General features: G+C 44.9%; 1 protein-coding gene across 5 annotated transcripts in view; it reads right to left on the bottom strand.

The window, feature by feature from the left end:
- The window catches only part of SLC6A11 (solute carrier family 6 member 11), a 626,328-nt gene that overhangs the window by 123,254 nt on the left and 483,712 nt on the right, over positions 1-19,362 (bottom strand). For all 5 annotated transcript variants that reach the window (XM_073644516.1, XM_073644514.1, XM_073644515.1 and 2 more), the window contains exon 7: positions 1,076-1,210. In XM_073644516.1, coding sequence (XP_073500617.1) covers positions 1,076-1,210 — 135 coding nt within the window. The remainder of the gene's footprint in view (positions 1-1,075; positions 1,211-19,362) is intronic.

Raw genomic sequence — 19,362 nt, forward strand, 5'->3', positions numbered from 1 at the left:
AAAATACTGCCCCCCTTTGCAGCAGGAAGTGGGGAGGCTGGGGAGTGGTGTGTTCCTGAAGATTGATCTTGAGTAAAGGATTACAACTGGACGTGTATTATTGTCAATATTGACTTCTTTTTTATTGTCAGGGAAATGGGTAATATTAAAAATTTTGCCCACTATTCAACATATTGAATATGCTTTGTAAAAGAAAAAATATATATACTTAATTCCCGGACCAGCAAAGCTCCTCCACTCTTAACCCTGTTCCTCCCGGTGATCTTGTAACAATGTTCAACAATGTGACAATGATAGATCAGTAATATGATAGCACTCGGAGCGGCAGAGCGGCACTGGTCCACAAGATAAGCATGTAATTTTCTTATTTTCCTAAGACATATTATGGATATTGAAAAGGGATTGTGGAGTAGTGGACAACCCCTTTAAATGTTAAATATATACTTTATTTCCAGTTGATTTTATATAGTGGCTTAAAGGTCAACATTGTTGCCTGTTCAACACCATCTGCATGGAGTTTGTATATTCTTCCCAGTTTGCATAGACGTACCCTAATTTCTTCCTACACGCCAAAGATATTAATTGGCTTCCTCTGCAATTTATACAAGTTTGTGCCTCAAATAGAAAAAATCAGATTGTGCGCCCTATTGAGACTGGAAATTATCTGTAATTCTGCACAGTGCTACAGATTATGTTAGCGCTATATGAGCACCTACATATTCCGCACCTTGCCAAAAAAAGCTCAGTATCATACTTGCCTTTGGCAGACACGCTTTAAAGACAATTTACTAACAAATCAACTCTTCCAAAATCTTATCTTCATGGGTTCCAGTGAAGTAGAAATCCTAATATTTAACCCTTCCTGTTCAATTTGGATTTTGGCACCCCTTAAGAATTTATTTGACTTGTCATCCAATTTTCGTGAAGCAATGAATTAGTATTTTTTATTTGTCTCCAAGTTTACTTTTCCAAGAAAATATATTATCGATTCAATTTTCTACAATAACACAATGTTTAGAATCTTTTCTTTTGTTTCTAATACATATTCTAATAAAATGAAATATCATTGTCTTACCTGTGGATCTGAGAGTCTTGATAAATCAGGATACAGGTAAAATTCTATCCCTTGAGCGGCTCCAGGTAATGTAACCCCACGGATCAGGAGAATTATCAGCATAACATATGGAAAGGTAGCAGTGACATAGACAACCTGTAAAAAGGAAATATCTTGTGTATAAAAAATGTGAAATACCATTGTAACATTGGAAGCATAAAAGCTGTATATGCATGGTCACAGTAAATCTTTACAGCTATACAATTTAAAGGGATTTTCCATCACTTTGATATGGATCCTAAGATCATCAATATCAAAGTACTATTTTTTTCCAGTAAAATGATGGACACACCACAGGAACCTGACGGACTCCAAATCTGACAGTTGCCATTGACTATGGTGTCGGACGGCTGCTATTGTCGTATATCATATTACAGAACTGTAATTTAAATTTTTTTTTGTTTTCTTAGGATGTCATAAATATAACATCGATGGGGGTCCAACATCAAGCACCCCAATAGAAGAGCTATTTGCAGTACTGGCTTGGAAAGGATGCAAAGAGTTTATGGAGCAGAACTCCCTAGCACTGCTTAGTGGCCTTTACTGGGTACTGCACGTCATTTTATTACTTGATCACAGATCCTCTTCAGTGTAATAAACAGTAGCATGTAACTTCAGAATTAAATGGAATTTTTAAAGGGAATCTGTCACCAGGTTTTTGCTACCCTATCGTAGAGCAGATTAATCTAGGAGCAGAGATCCTGATTCCAGTAATGTGTCACTTGCTGCACTTTTCATAAAATCCCTGTTTTTTTCTGTGGCACATCTAACAGTTCTCTAAATGCTGAGCTCTATATAACCCCGCACCCCACACCCATTATTGGCTGCTTTCAGTGTACACTGTGCATAGGCAGAAAGCAGCCAATCAGTCTTGGGGGCATGGATTGACTACATGGCGCAAAGTTTTCTAGTCCTCTAATCTCCTGTTGATAAAACAGTGATTTTCTCAAATCTACTACAAGCAGCAAAGTAAGTGACACATCACTGGAATCAAGGTCTCTGTCTTTACATTACGCTGTTTTAAGATTAGGTGGTAAAAACCTGGTGACAGATTCCCTTTCATATAGTAGTCATTGTCTAGTTAATAATAATGATACTCAAGCATGAAAAAGGGTCTAAAGCTTAATGGAGGGAAAGATATTTAGGATAAAAACTGTTAAAAATGAAAGTTAGAAAATATAAAATCTACTTTCTTAAAAATACAGTATTATTACAGCAATACAGGGTGGGCCATTTATATGGATACACCTAAATTAAATGGGAATGGTTGGTGATATCAACTTCCTGTTTGTGGCACATTAGTATATGGGAGGGGGAAAACCTTTCCAGATGGGTGGTGACCATGGTGGCCATTTTGAAGTTGGCCATTTTGGATTCAACTTTATTTTTTTAAATTTGAAGAGGGTCATGTGACACATCAAACTTATTGAGAATTTCACAAGAAAAACAATGGTGTGCTTGGTTTTAGTGTAACTTTATTCTTTCATGAGTTTTTTACAAGTTTATGACCACTTATAAAATGTGTTCAAAGTGCTGCCCATTGTGTTGGATTGTCAATGCAACCCTCTTCTCCCACTCTTGACACACTGATAGCAACACCGCAGAAGAAATGCTAGCACAGGCTTCCAGTATCCGTTGTTTCACCAACCATTCTCAATTAATTTAGGTGTATCCATATAAATGGCCCACCCTGTAATCACAATGCCTAGTATATCGGCTTTATCACATGCATTTTAATATCATGGAAGTTGTTACCGGTGTTTGCATTTTTGTGAACATATTCATGCAGTCCACACGAAAAAGGACTGTAGGACATACAAAGATATTCCTAATTACAACGATACAGCTGTTTATTATCCATTTTGTTTGATTCATTAGAATATTATTACTCTTTGAAGTACATACATAGGATTTGCCTGCAATAAACTGTATCCTCCACAGTTTCACCTACGTTTAGAAATTAATACACACATAAAGCTAGAGATTAAATTAATCAATATTCTAAGTTTTCAGTTTAACACATTATTTTCTATTTTGATTATTGCAGTGTGTAGCATCTTAAAAAAAATAGATCTACAAGATCTAAAAAATACCCAAATTTTTGAGTGACGCTTGGCTGAGAAGTCATTTCAGGTTGCTTTTTAAATGAGTTTTCAGGGTTCAACACAAATTTCTGGAGTCAATATGTACAATGTCAGGATTCCGCTATATTTCCAGCTCATCATATGACTGCAAATATATATTTTGCATTGTAACAATCACAAAGTAACTAGTTTCTCATCTGCTTCACTCAACAGAACATTGAAACAAGTAAAGCTGCCAGTCAGCATGTGTCCACGTACTAGCTGGAAATAGAGGGGAATCCTGACAGTGTATACCGTATTTTTTGGACTATAAGACGCACCGGACCCTAAGATGCACCTAGGTTTTAGAGGAGGAATATAAAAAAAATTTAAGCAAAAAATGTGGTCATGATACACTTTTAAGGGGGAGGGGGTCTTCTGCTGACACTGGTATAGGGGTAATTTCCCCCAATTCTGACAATATCCCCCATCCTGGTATATATGCCCCCCCCTTCCTTTTATATGTGGTCCCCATCCCCATCCTGGTATGCCTGGCATCCCTCCATCCTGGTATGCATGGCACCCCTCATCCTTATCCGGGTATGCATGGCATCCCTCATCCCTATCCTGGTATGTGTGACGCTCACAGCCCTACCCTGGGAGATGGGAATACTCGGAGCCGGGTCAGATATTGGGGGTTGCAGTCGTGGCCTGGACTCGTTCCGTGCCCAGGGCCGTCACATAAAAGATTTAATGGGCTATCAGGGTTTGGTGTTAATCGAGTTGTTCTATTGACTATGCCACCTGTGGTTTCTGGTGATCCTCCACCAGCGCTGCGTTCAGTCCTCTGAGGCGGGATGTAGTGGCAGCAGCAGATGGTATTACTCCCCACAGGTGGAGCAGAGCCTCAGGGCAGAAGGAACAGGAGGATGGGGATCGTAGTGGGAGATGTGGTGCGGTGTGGTGCGGTGCCGCGTTGCAATAAGAAACCGGAGGCCATAGGGGTAGTCTTCCAAGTTTTACTCACGGTAGAAAGCACAGCTGCAAGGCTTCTCTCTGCTCCTCACGGCATGCTGGGGCCACCAGGAACGGGGGTCCGACAACCTCCGAGTAGTTCAGGTGCTTTGGTCAGGACCTTGCATCAGAGTGTTCCTAGACGTTCCCTCTAGGTCCTCTCCTGTCCGTATGTGGTACGTGTACTAAGGCCGGGTCTCCCTCTGGACTATGCACAGAACCAGGGTATGGGTGGCGACTCCGCTCCGTCCGACACCCGGTGGGATCCACTGAGCCTCCGGGCTTCTCCGACTAAGACTTAAAGTGACAGAGTCAGATATCGGGGGCCGGTACCCCTCTTGCAGCAGGACTCCCTCTAACTAGGCCAGAATAGTGAGGACAGGTGGTGTATACCGCTCCGTCTGCATCCCCCTGGAATCCTTTTGCCTGCGGAGCTTTACTCCTCCGCTCCCCTCAGGCCTTCTTGGGTAGGAACCTTGACCGGGTAGAGACAATCGTTAACTCTAGCCCGCTCCTCGCCTCAAGGCCACAGTACGAGGACTGTGTCCCCATCAACTGCAGGTTCACAGAGAAAGCCACGTTCAGTGATGAAGATCACAATCAAAAGACCATAAGCCCAAGATGGCTGTTTATTAAATATGAATTACACTGTGTTCCAAATTATTATGCAAATAATATTTTCTCAGATTTTCCCAAATTGCCTATATGAATTGCAGTCATTGTAATTTTCCAGTCAAATAACTATTAGAGTACAATTGAAAGGTTTTTGTACAAACTGCCTATGATAACAGTATATTTTTAAAAAAATAAAAAACTCAAACTGCGCTCAAAATGCATGTTCCAAATTATTATGCACAGCAGAGTTTTCAACCTTTTCATTTTAATAAAGAACAAAAAAAATGGTCATTTTTGAAATTATAAGTATTAGCAGGTTATTACAAACTGAAATCAAACAGTTTTCAACTCAAAACTGTATTCTAGGTGATGTTACATTTGCACATAGGACCCCTTGTTCGAAAGGAGCTTCTGAACTCTCTCGTCCATTGAATTTGTCAGGTTTTGGATGGTTTCTGCTTCAATTGTTTTGCATGAGGACAGAATACCCTCCCAGAGCTGTTGCTTAGATGTGAACTGCCTCCCGCCATCATAGACACTCCTTTTGATGATGCTCCAGAGGTTCTCAATGGGGTTGAGGTCAGGGGAGCATGGTTGCCACACCATAAGTTTGTCCCCTTTTATGCCCATAGCAGCCAGAGATGCAGATGTGTTATGTGCAGCATGAGACGGGGAATATTTAGTATGCAAATTGCCTCTTCAGAGAAGAAGAGGACTTGAACTCTATAGCGCCACCTATTGGAAGCAGCAATCCTACAAGTCACAATCAACCCTTTAACGAGTCTTGCAATATGACTTAGGATAAAAGCCAAATCAGAATCCCAATTTGCAGACATGGTGTTTTGGGCTGTTGGCCCTCATCAGTGCAAAGTATGAGAACTGATTTGGCTAGGTGAGAGGCTCTGGACTGAATTATCTGTCTGTGACTGCCCACAGTTTTCTTAAAAAAAGGGTAGCCACAGACAGTTAATAGGTACTCTTTAAATCAAGTTAAAGGGAATCTGTCAGTAGGATCAACCCTTTTAAGGTGTCTATATGGGCGTGCAGGTCATAGGAAGCTTAATAAAATTATACCTTGATATCTGAGATCCAATGTTTGATTCCCAAGAAATCCACATTTACTTAATATGTAAATGAGCTGTTAAAATCTATGGGCTGGACATAGATCTCCCCGAGAATCTGCCTGCAGAGATTATTTTAAATGAAATAGAGTGTTTCCAGTGTGAGACATGTAATGACTGACAGTCTATTCTCCTGATGTCTCACACTGGTAACACCCATTTTCATTTAAAATAAGCTCTGGAGGCAGATTCTCTGGGAGATCTATGTCCAGCCCATAGATCTTAACAACTCATTTACATATTAAGAAAAATGTCTATTTCTCTGGAAAAAGATATCAAATTGAAGATATCATGGTATCATTTAATTCAGCTTCCTAAGACCTGCATGCTCATATCTTGTCTTATGAGTGTAGATTCTACTGACAGATTCCCTTAAAGCTATATTAACATCTGCTTGAAAACACTACAGATTACACCCTTTTTGCCAGAAAACATATAACATGAAGCTGTGCTATTTAAGAAAAAAAGTTCAAATCACCCCTTTTTTCCCCATTAAAAAATACACATATTTGGTATCGCTGCGTTCATAAAAGTATGATTTATCAAAATATAAAATTAATTAATTTGATCGGTAAACAGTGCAGCAAGATTAAAAAATATGCCAGAATTGGATTTTTTTGGTCACCGCAACAACACAAAAAAATATAATAAAAGGGATTAAAACAGCATATCTACCCCAAAATTACATCAATAAAAATTTTGGTTTGGTGAGCGAAAAAAATGTTTTTATTTTTTTTTTACACAAACTTCAGATTTTTTTTTCACCACCTAAATAAAACAAAAAATATCATGTTTGGCATCTCCATAATGGTACTGTCCTTTAAGATCATATTTCCAGGTCACATTTACTAAAAAATGAACGCTATAAATGGCAAAAAAAAAAAACAATTGCGGAAATGTACTTTTTTTTGCTATTTCAACACATTTGGTATTTTTTGTTTTTTGCTACCTCACAACCTAAAATGACATTGTTTTTTGATGGTTTACATCAGTTCATGTAAAGAGTGACACAGGTTTTGCTCAAGAATATTCCTGTATTTTGTACCATCCATCTCCCCACTGACTCAGATCATTTTTCCCAAAGCATGATGCTGCTACCACTATGTTTCACTATGGGGAAGGTGTTTTTAGGGTCATAAGCTGTGTTGATTTGGTGCCAGACATAGCATTTACCATGGTGGCCAAAAAGTTAAATTTTGGTCTCATCTGATCACAGCACCTTTCTCCATACATTGGGGAGTCTCCCACGTGTCTTTTGGTAAACTCAAAGTGGGCCTTACAATTTTTGTGTGTAAGTAAAGGCTTTTTTCAGCCCACTGTTCCATAAAAGCCAGTTCTATGGAGTATATGTCTTATTGTGGTCGTATGAACAGATACTCCAGTCTCTGCTTGGGAACTCTGCAGCTCCTTCAGGGTTACCTTTCGTCTCTGTGCTGCCTCTCTGATTAATGCACTTCTTGCCCGGGCTGAGAGTTTTGGTAGGTGGCTCACTAATGGCAGGTTTGTTGTGGTACCATGTTCTTTCCATTTGATGATAATGTATTTCATGGTGCTCCGGGGGATCATCAGAGATTGGGAATTTTTTTTATAACCCAACCCTGACTTGCACTACTCAACAACTTTGTCCTTGACTTGTTTGGAGATCTCCTTGATCTTCATGGTGTTGTTTAGTTAGTGGTGCCTCTTGCTTAATGTTGTTGCAGCCTCTGTGGCCTTTCAGAAAAGTGACAGACTATGAGACAATTAGATTGCACACAGGTGGACTTCCTTTTACTAAGCATCTGATTTATGAAGGTAGTTGCTTGCACCAGAAATTTTTATGGGTTTCATATCAAAACAGATAAATACATATGCACATGACAATTTTTAGTTATTTGATCCAATAAATTTAATTTATGCCTATATTTTCCTCACTTCACTTCACCTATTTAGACTATTTAGTGCTGACGCATCACACATAGATCGTATTACACGAATATTTAAACACAGTTTGTAATGTAACAAAATAGGTAAAAAGCCAAAGGGGCTGAATACTTTTGCAAGCCATTGTATAATATGATTATATCTCTGTTTGGCATCTTTGTTTTTTTCGGTCCTGCACAGAAAGGCGCAAATCATAACTGGAATTGGTGGGCATAGATTGCTTTTACGTGGACGTATTTAGGCTTAGTGCCTAGAGCAGTGTGAGCTGTAAACATGACCATGATTAGTATCTTTATGGCTTGTGAAGCCCCCTGATTTGTGTCATAGGCTTAATGTATATCATTGTAGTAAAGAATATTTCAAATCTAATGATGTGTTGTTGCTCAAGGGGAAAAAAAAAACTTTTACTTAGTCAGATCTGCCATCTGTCTGTTATTGAGACAAAATCTGTTCATGCATGCATGGAATTCCTCGACTGTTCTAGTAGTAATTAAGATATAGATGAATTTGATAATCAGCTGTATCTTTCAAGGAAATCAGCAAAATTACCTAGCAGTTTGCACTGCACAGGTACATAACAATCTCTGATATTTTGTAATATTACATGCATGTAAAATAAGTGATCAGCAAATATGACATGAATGATACATTCTTAATATTTCAATGAGGAATTGTGCTCAGGGTTGCTAACTTGACTATTTTTTATGGACAGCTTATCAACAAATCACAGACAGACAATCTTTTTTACAGACACATTGGACAATTGTAATAAATCATTATGATTATAAGTGATCCATGTCTACAGCCCATAATTCTGAGATGAAAACATCAGCTGCATTCCCTGGGAACTGTAAAATCATGATAATTACAGTCATAATAATCTGTAGAAGTTTCTTGAACTTCAGAAAATATCACAGATGTCTTAAAAAAAATTACGGACAAGGCTAAAAAAGTACCCTATTTTTACGGACTGTCTTGGAATTTCTGGACAGTTGGCAACCCTAAATGGAAAGTAGGGTCAGATAGAAAAGTAAAAAAAAAATACCTCTGATAAATATTTTTTAAAACATTTCTTAACTTTTTGAGTATATGTAGATAGCTTAGTCAAAATCAAAAGAGGACGCCCCATCTGGTGCTGACTTGTTTTTGGAAAGCACAACATTTAAAGCCAAAACCAAGGTGAAAATCTCAGAAAAAAAAGTTGTATAGAAGCAAAGTTTAAAGGCAAATAAAGAAACAGTACACTGTGTGCCGAATTATTAGGCAAGTTGTATTTTAGAGGATTATTTTTATTATTGATCAACAACTATGTTCTCAATCAACCCAAAAGACTCATAAATATCCAAGCTTAATATTTTTGGAAGTTGGAGTGTTTTTTTTTTTAGATTTGGCTATCTTAGGAGGATATCTGTTTGTGCAGGTAACTATTACTGTGCAGAATTTTTAGGCAACTTAATAAAAACCAAATATAATCCCACCTCACTTATTTATTTTCACCAGGTAAACCAATATCAGTGCACAAAATTTAGAAATAAACATTTCTGACATGCAAAAGCAAAAACCAAAAAAATTAGTGGTCAATATAGCCACCTTTCTTTATGATGACACTCAACAGCCTTCCATCCATAGATTCTGTCAGTTGCTTGATCTGTTTTCGATCAACATTGCGTGCAACAGCCACCACAGCCTCCCAGGCACTGTTCCGAGAGGTGTACTGTTTTCCCTCCCTGTAGATCTCACATTTTATGATGGACCACAGGTTCTCTATGGGGTTCAGATCAGGTGAACAAGGGGGCCATGTCATTATTTTTTCTTCTTTTAGACCTTTACTGGCCAGCCACGCTGTGGGGTAGTTGGATGCATGTGATGGAGCATTGTCCTGCATGAAAATCATGTTTTCTTGAACGATACCGACTTCTTCCTGTACCACTGCTTGAAGAAGTTGTCTTCCAGAAACTGGCAGTAGGTCTGGGAGTTGAGCTTCACTCCATCCTCAACCCGAAAAGGTCCCACAAGTTCATCTTTGATGATACCAGCCCATACCAGTACCCCACCTACACCTTGCTGGCGTCTGAGTCGGAGTGGAGCTCTCTGCCCTTTACTGATCCAGCCTCTGGCCCATCCATCTGGCCTATCAAGAGTCACTCTCATTTCATCAGTCCATAAAACCTTTGAAAGATCAGTCTTAAGATATTTCTTGGCCCATTCTTGACATTTTATCTTATGTTTCTTGTTCAAAAGTGGTAGTTTTTCAGCCTTCCTTACAGTGGCCATGTCCCTGAGTATCGCCCACCGTGTGCTTTTTGATACTCCAGTAACGTTGCAGCTCTGAAATATGGCAAAACTGGTGGCGAATGGCATCTTGGCAGCTTCACGCTTGATTTTCCTCTATTCATGGGCAGTTATTTTGCGCCTTTTTTGGCCAACACGCTTCTTGTGACCCTGTTGTCTATTTGCCATGAAAAGCTTGATTTTTCGGTGATCACGCTTCAAAAGTTTGGAAATTTCAAGACTGCTGCATCCCTCTGCAAGACATCTCACAATTTTGGACTTTTCAGAGCCTGTCAAATCTCTCTTCTGTCCCATTTTGCGAAAGGAAAGGAAGTTGCCTAATAATTAAGCACACCTCATATAGGGTGTTGATGTCATTAGTCAACACCCCTCCTCATTACAGAGATGCACATCACCAGATTTACTTAATTGATAGTTGGCTCTCAAGCCTATGCAGCTTGGAGTAGGACAACATGTATAAAAAATATCATGTGATCAAAATACTCATTTGCCTAATAATTCGGCACACAGTGTATTACCAGACTGGTATAAAATAAGAAATGATGTGATAATTACTAGTGATGAGCGAACATCCTCGCTACTGCTCGGTGCTCGCGCGAGCATCTTACTGCTTGAGATGCTCGGCGCTCGCCGAGTATTTCCAGGGTTACTCAGCGGGAGCTCGGGTCCCCTCCCTGCATGTTTGGCGCTCTTTACAGAGCTAATGAACATGCAGGGATTCAAGTTAAAAGAGAAAGTAAAGGTAGCACTCACCAGTGTGTCTGAACATATCCTTTATTATTGTCCTCAGTCTTTCTCCCCCTCACACCCTTCGGGGTCTCCGTCCCATGCCGCTTGCCAGCATGCATTGTGGGCAGAAATAAAGGACATGTTCAGACACGCTGGTGAGTGCTACCTTTACTTTCTCTTTTAACTTGATGATCATTTACTTGGTTGTGCACCACCTCTGATCTGGGAGCATTTATTCTGAAAGTGTATCAACTATTTTCAATTAAGCAGAGGTGGTGCCGAAGAGACTTCTCTTTGCTTGTGAACATGCAGGGATTGTCTACCACTCACTGTAATGCCGCAGCCATGTTGGTTGTGGCATTACAGTGATTGGCTGGCCACACAGCGTCATCAGGTGTATATTAGACCTGGCGCAGCCATGCTCGTCACAGTCACTCCGGAATCAGACAGTGTAGGTGTGATGCCTCTACTCGAAAAGACCCTTTCTTTACCCTGGGAGATGGGGGACTCGGAGTCGGGTCCTGTGATGGAGGGATGGGGTGCAGCCGTGGCCCGGACCCGACCCGTGCTCAGGGCCGTCACATTAAAAGGATGTTGTGGGCTTATCCGGGTTGAGAGGCTGATTTATGACTACGCCACCTGTGGCACCTGGTGAAGGCCACGAGCGCCGCTGCAGTCCGCTGAGGCAAGGTGTTATGGTGGCCAAAGTTATTACTACTCCCCACAGACGGAGCGAGGCCTCAGGGCAGAGGGACAGGATGGAGAGGGTAGTAATAGAGGAGTACGGGTGCCGCGTCGTGCGGTGTAGCGCAGAATAAACAGTCCGGAGGCCATAGGGGTGAACTTCCAAGGCTTTACTCACTTTAGAGATGGCAGAAGGAAGGCGACACCCTGCTCCCCATGGAGTCCTGCGGTCACCAGGGACGGGGGTCCGACAACCTCCGAGTAAGTCCAGCGTTCCATCGGGACCCTACACCAGAGTGTTCCTGAACTACAGACCGAATCCTTTCCTGTCCATGTGTGTGTCGATAGGCCGGGTCTCCCTCTGAACTCCTCTCAGAACAAAGGCACGGGTGGCAGCTCCGCTCCGTCCGATACCCGGTGGGATCCTCAGGGCCTACCGGGCTTTCCCGACCAGGACATGGAGTAGCAAGGTCGGGTGTCGGGGGCCGGTACCCCTCTTGCAGCCGGACTCCCTCTGAATATATCAGCATGGTGAGGACAGGTGGCGTACACCGCTCCGTCTGCATCCTGCCTGGGATCCATTCGCTATGGAGCCACACTCTTAAGCTCCGGGCTTTCTTGGTCCTGGTCCTTGGCCGGGTTGAGACTTTCCTCGTCTACAACCTGCCCCTCGACCCAAGGCCAGGGTACGGGGGCTGTGTCTCCATCCGATGCGGGCCCACACAGGATCCACGCTAAGAGTGAGATATCACAGTAACACACAGTATTTGACAGCACAAAAGACCAGCGAAAGACCACGAACCAAGATCGCTTTTTATTACACTGTGTTCCAAATTATTATGCAAATAATATTTTCTCAGATTTTCCCAAATTACCTATATGAATTGCAGTCATTGTAATTTTCCAGTCAAATAACTATTAGAGTACAATTGAAAGGTTTTTGTACAAACTGCCTATGATAACAGTATATTTTTAAAAAAATAAAAAACTCAAACTGCGCTCAAAATGCATGTTCCAAATTATTATGCACAGCAGAGTTTTCAACCTTTTCATTTTAATAAAGAACAAAAAAATGGTCATTTTTGAAATTATAAGCATTAGCAGGTTATTACAAACTGAAATCAAACAGTTTTCAACTCAAAACTTTATTCTAGGCGATGTTACATTTGCACATAGGACCCCTTGTTCGAAAGGAGTTTCTGAACTCTCTCATCCATTGAATTTGTCAGGTTTTGGATGGTTTCTGCTTTAATTGTTTTGCACGAGGACAGAATACCCTTCCAGAGCTGTTGCTTAGATATGAACGGCCTCCCACCCTCATAGACACTCCTTTTGATGATGCTCCAGAGGTTCTCAATGGGGTTGAGGTCAGGGGAGCATGGGGGCCACACCATAAATTTGTCCCCTTTTATGCCCATAGCAGCCAGAGATGCAGATGTGTTATGTGCAGTATGAGACGGGGCATTAAGTCCCCCCCCCTGGTTGTCCCATGCCCACTCCTCAGCCTCGGGCCAGGTTACTGCTGGTGCGGTTAGAGGGGTCATCACGGGTTGCTGCGGGTCCTCTACAGGCGCGGACCAGTCCGGGTTGGAGCCGGTGGATTCCTCCGCAACTTCAGGCACTTCGGTTTCAGGGTTAGGGCGGCATCGCAGGTCCCCACTCATAGCTGCCGCTTGCAGCTCCGGAGCCAAGGCCTGCTCCCAGGTGGCCGCGTGGGGTATTAGATATTTTGTCATGAGGTCCAGGATCGTTACGGTAGGCTCTGCAGCCGGGGCAGGGGTAGCACACTCAACCGCCGCTGGGCCGTTCACGACCTCTGTCACCCCGTCTCCATGTCCTGGGACCTCAACTCCTTGGCGGCGGGCCCGGATACGTAGCATCATCTCTTCCCGCCACGTAGCCGTCGCCGCCTCCTGGGCCTCTCTCTGTCTTTGCAAGAGACCCGGGGCTTCCTGACGGAGAAATTCAAAATCTCCCGATGTGAGAACACTGCTGCCTCGCTCTCTGCCGGGTGAAGGGGCTGAACTGAGTTCAGAAGGTGCATTGGTTTGCTCTCCAGAAGCGTCCATATCTGCCTCTGACGAATGCCAAGCTCCGACTGCAATGGCCGCACCTTGCTGCTTTTCTTCTTCCTCCTCTTTCGGGGCGGTTCCTGGGCAGAATGCTGACAGGCCCGCCTTCATTCAGCCCATCCGGTTTGACGGGCATTATCCCACGGACAGTCTCTGATGGAAGGAGCAGTCCACATTTTTGGTGCCATGCGGGAGCCCAGCCCACGATGGGAGGTGTGTGAAGACAGTCTTTTCACAGCATTATGGCGCCTGTTCTTCTTGGGCAGGCGCCATTTTAAGTGTAAAACAACAGTTCAAGGTGTAAGGCACACAGTACCCGGTAGCAATGGGTACTTCCTTCCTTTGCTGCGGGCACGTGATCCTGCCGACTATGCCAGGTTGTGACGCCTCTACTCGAAAAGCCCTTTTCTTTACCCTGGGAGATGGGGGACTCGGAGTCGGGTCCTGTGATGGAGAGATGGGGTGCAGCCGTGGCCCGGACCCGACCCGTGCTCAGGGTCGTCACATTAAAAGGATGTTGTGGGCTTATCCGGGTTGAGTGGTTGATTTACGACTACGCCACCTGTGGCACCTGGTGAAGGCCTCCAGCGCCGCTGCAGTCCGCTGAGGCATGGTGTTATGGCGGCCAAAGTTATTACTACTCCCCACAGGCGGAGCGAGGCCTCAGGGCAGAGGGACAGGATGGAGAGGGTAGTAGTAGAGGAGTACGGGTGTGGTGTAGCGCAGAATAAACAGTCCGGAGGCCATAGGGGTGAACTTCCAAGGCTTTACTCACTTTAGAGATGGCAGAAGGAAGGCGACTCCCTGCTCCCCGCGGAGTCCTGCGGTCACCAGGGACGGGGGTCCGACAACCTCCGAGTAAGTCCAGCGTTCCATTGGGACCCTACACCAGAGTGTTCCTGAACTGCAGACCGAATCCTTTCCTGTCCATGTGTGTGTCGATAGGCCGGGTCTCCCTCTGAACTCCTCTCAGAAAAAGGGCACAGGTGGCAGCTCCGCTCCGTCCGATACCCAGTGGGATCCTCAGGGCCTACCGGGCTTTCCCGACCAGGACATGAAGTAGCAAGGTCGGGTGTCGGGGGCCGGTACCCCTCTTGCAGCCGGACTCCCTCTGAATATATCAGCATGGTGAGGACAGGTGGCGTACACCGCTCCGTCTGCATCCTGCCTGGGATCCATTCGCTATGGAGCCACACTCTTAAGCTCCGGGCTTTCTTGGTCCTGGTCCTTGGCCGGGTTGAGACTTTCCTCGTCTACAACCTGCCCCTCGACCCAAGGCCAGGGTACGGGGGCTGTGTCTCCATCCGATGCGGGCCCACACAGGATCCACGCTAAGAGTGAGATATCACAGTAACACACAGTATTTGACAGCACAAAAGACCAGCGAAAGACCACGAACCAAGATCGCTTTTTATTACACTGTGTTCCAAATTATTATGCAAATAATATTTTCTCAGATTTTCCCAAATTACCTATATGAATTGCAGTCATTGTAATTTTCCAGTCAAATAACTATTAGAGTACAATTGAAAGGTTTTTGTACAAACTGCCTATGATAACAGTATATTTTTAAAAAAATAAAAAACTCAAACTGCGCTCAAAATGCATGTTCCAAATTATTATGCACAGCAGAGTTTTCAACCTTTTCATTTTAATAAAGAACAAAAAAATGGTCATTTTTGAAATTATAAGCATTAGCAGGTTATTACAAACTGAAATCAAACAGTTTTCAACTCAAAACTTTATTCTAGGCGATGTTACATTTGCACATAGGACCCCTTGTTCGAAAGGAGTTTCTGAACTCTCTCATCCATTGAATTTGTCAGGTTTTGGATGGTTTCTGCTTTAATTGTTTTGCACGAGGACAGAATACCCTTCCAGAGCTGTTGCTTAGATATGAGCGGCCTCCCACCCTCATAGACACTCCTTTTGATGATGCTCCAGAGGTTCTCAATGGGGTTGAGGTCAGGGGAGCATGGGGGCCACACCATAAATTTGTCCCCTTTTATGCCCATAGCAGCCAGAGATGCAGATGTGTTATGTGCAGTATGAGACGGGGCATTAAGTCCCCCCCCCTGGTTGTCCCATGCCCACTCCTCAGCCTCGGGCCAGGTTACTGCTGGTGCGGTTAGGGGGGTCATCACGGGTTGCTGCGGGTCCTCTACAGGCGCGGACCAGTCCGGGTTGGAGCCGGTGGATTCCTCCGCAACTTCAGGCACTTCGGTTTCAGGGTTAGGGCGGCATCGCAGGTCCCCACTCATAGCTGCCGCTTGCAGCTCCGGAGCCAAGGCCTGCTCCCAGGTGGCCGCGTGGGGTATTAGATATTTTGTCATGAGGTCCAGGATCGTTACGGTAGGCTCTGCAGCCGGGGCAGGGGTAGCACACTCAACCGCCGCTGGGCCGTTCACGACCTCTGTCACCCCGTCTCCATGTCCTGGGACCTCAACTCCTTGGCGGCGGGCCCGGATACGTAGCATCATCTCTTCCCGCCACGTAGCCGTCGCCGCCTCCTGGGCCTCTCTCTGTCTTCGCAAGAGACCCGGGGCTTCCTGACGGAGAAATTCAAAATCTCCCGATGTGAGAACACTGCTGCCTCGCTCTCTGCCGGGTGAAGGGCCTGAACTGAGTTCAGAAGGTGCATTGGTTTGCTCTCCAGAAGTGTCCATATCTGCCTCTGACGAATGCCAAGCTCCGACTGCAATGGCCGCACCTTGCTGCTTTTCTTCTTCCTCCTCTTTCGGGGCGGTTCCTGGGCAGAATGCTGACAGGCCCACCTTCGTTCAGCCCATCCGGTTTGACGGGCATTATCCCGCGGACAGTCTCTGATGGAAGGAGCAGTCCACATTTTTGGTGCCATGCGGGAGCCCAGCCCACGATGGGAGGTGTGTGAAGACAGTCTTTTCACAGCATTATGGCGCCTGTTCTTCTTGGGCGGGCGCCATTTTAAGTGTAAAACAACAGTTCAAGGTGTAAGGCACACAGTACCCGGTAGCAATGGGTACTTCCTTCCTTTGCTGCGGGCACGTGATCCTGCCGACTATGCCAGGTTGTGACGCCTCTACTCGAAAAGCCCTTTTCTTTACCCTGGGAGATGGGGGACTCGGAGTCGGGTCCTGTGATGGAGAGATGGGGTGCAGCCGTGGCCCGGACCCGACCCGTGCTCAGGGTCGTCACATTAAAAGGATGTTGTGGGCTTATCCGGGTTGAGTGGTTGATTTACGACTACGCCACCTGTGGCACCTGGTGAAGGCCTCCAGCGCCGCTGCAGTCCGCTGAGGCATGGTGTTATGGCGGCCAAAGTTATTACTACTCCCCACAGGCGGAGCGAGGCCTCAGGGCAGAGGGACAGGATGGAGAGGGTAGTAGTAGAGGAGTACGGGTGTGGTGTAGCGCAGAATAAACAGTCCGGAGGCCATAGGGGTGAACTTCCAAGGCTTTACTCACTTTAGAGATGGCAGAAGGAAGGCGACTCCCTGCTCCCCGCGGAGTCCTGCGGTCACCAGGGACGGGGGTCCGACAACCTCCGAGTAAGTCCAGCGTTCCATTGGGACCCTACACCAGAGTGTTCCTGAACTGCAGACCGAATCCTTTCCTGTCCATGTGTGTGTCGATAGGCCGGGTCTCCCTCTGAACTCCTCTCAGAAAAAGGGCACAGGTGGCAGCTCCGCTCCGTCCGATACCCAGTGGGATCCTCAGGGCCTACCGGGCTTTCCCGACCAGGACATGGAGTAGCAAGGTCGGGTGTCGGGGGCCGGTACCCCTCTTGCAGCCGGACTCCCTCTGAATACATCAGCATGGCGAGGACAGGTGGCATACACCGCTCCGTCTGCATCCTGCCTGGGATCCATTCGCTATGGAGCCACACTCTTAAGCTCCGGGCCTTCTTGGTCCTGGTCCTTGGCCGGGTTGAGACATTCCTTGTCTACAACCTGCCCCTCGACCCAAGGCCAGGATACGGGGGCTGTGTCTCCATCCGATGCGGGCCCACACAGGATCCACGCTAAGGGTGGGAGATCACAGTAACACACAGTATTTGACAGCACAAAAGACCAGCAAAAGACCACGAACCAAGATTGCTTTTTATTAAATATGAAATTTAAAGTGTAACTAACTTGTAAGTCCTCCACCCTCACCCACTAACTGGTTCCCCTATCTCTTGGTTCCCCAGTCTCCCTTTAACCAGGAAGGCAGCACCTAGTGCATACTAGCCCCCTCTGGTGGAGAAATGTGCTGTTGGATGCAAAGGTTGGGCCCCGACTATCGCACTGTTCTTACCTCAGAGGAGGAACACTACACTCCATTAGAGAAGTGCAGCATCCCTGTGGCGGTCGAACCCTCAGGGGCGCCACATAGGGAGAGGTGCTGCTGAGCTAGGGAGAGATGTGCTTGCTTCTAGTTAGTGTAGGTGAACCAAACTATATTAGAGACACATATCAATCTTAACAAACAGTCCTTCTGAGGGCTAATCCATATGCAGAGATATCAGGCAGGCAGTTTATATAGGCAGGCAGGGTATATAGCAGACTGCAGTGCACATAGCACAAGAGGCTCCATTCCAGCTCTGTCTGCTGCTGCTGTTAGAAATTTCTGGAAATAGGCCCAGGTCTCAGGGGCCAGGAATATTTTTTTTGCATCTTAATCCTCATTATTTGCTTAAAAAGCAATCCAGAGAACACCATTTTTCTGCGCCATTTGCTTGTTGGCACTGCAGAATACAGCCAGGTCCTTTCCATATTACAGCGCTAAAAATCCAGCTATTTAAAACTGTGGTTTGTCGTCACATGGATCACATATAATTGTGCTGAAAATACTGCCATTTTTGGCCTCCATTCAAATTTTTTTTCAATGTGTCAGCAAAGTTTTTGACACTGGTTTGCTGTTCAAAATAGTTACCTACAGGCCAGGTATTTAAAACTGTGATTTCTCCGTCACACGGATCACATATAATTGTACTGAAAATACTGCAATTTTTGGCCTCCATTCAAACTTTTTTTCAGTGTGTCAGCAAAGTTTTTAAAACTGTGGATTCTCCATCACACGGATTACATATAACTTCACTCCAAATTCAGCCATTTGTAATGAGCGTGGAAGATATTGTCCTTCATTTAAAATGGGCAAGGCACGTGGCAAGGGACGGGGAACTGGACGTGATGGTGATAGTGATGGTGCATGCAGAGGCCGGGGCCGTGGGCAAGCTGAAATTGTGCCATAACAAACATCCACATCTTCTCGCCCGACCTTCCTGTCCCAATTCCTAGGGGACCATAGCACACCACTATTGAACCCAGAGCAGTGTCAAAAGGTTGATGGTTGGATAGCGGATAATGCTACCAGTCACTTAGCCACCACCACCACCACCACCCTGTCTTCCACACGGTCAAGTCTCAGTAGCCGTGAGTCTAGACCGCATATTCCTCACCCTGATCCTCATTCCTCCCACCATGGTGAGTGCCCGGAGACAACTGATCCCACACTTGGACACTTGGACACTATGAAGAGCTGTTCATTTTTCCATTTATAGATTCGGGCCTCTCGCCCGTTCCACTCGAAGCGGGGCAATAGGAGATCGCGTGTAGCGATGCCCAAATATTGAGAAGCCACTGTTACATGAAGGCGACGATGCAAAAGTGTCACAAGAGGTGGACGAAGATGAGACACAATTGCCAGAAAGTCAGGAGGAGGACCAGGGTGCGGAAGTGGAAGAAGAGGTGGTGGATGATATAGTAACTGACCCA

Source organism: Phyllobates terribilis, unplaced genomic scaffold (assembly GCF_046119375.1).
Source record: "Phyllobates terribilis strain yellow unplaced genomic scaffold, ASM4611937v1 Scaffold_8__6_contigs__length_399053987, whole genome shotgun sequence".
Taxonomy (NCBI): domain Eukaryota; kingdom Metazoa; phylum Chordata; class Amphibia; order Anura; family Dendrobatidae; genus Phyllobates; species Phyllobates terribilis.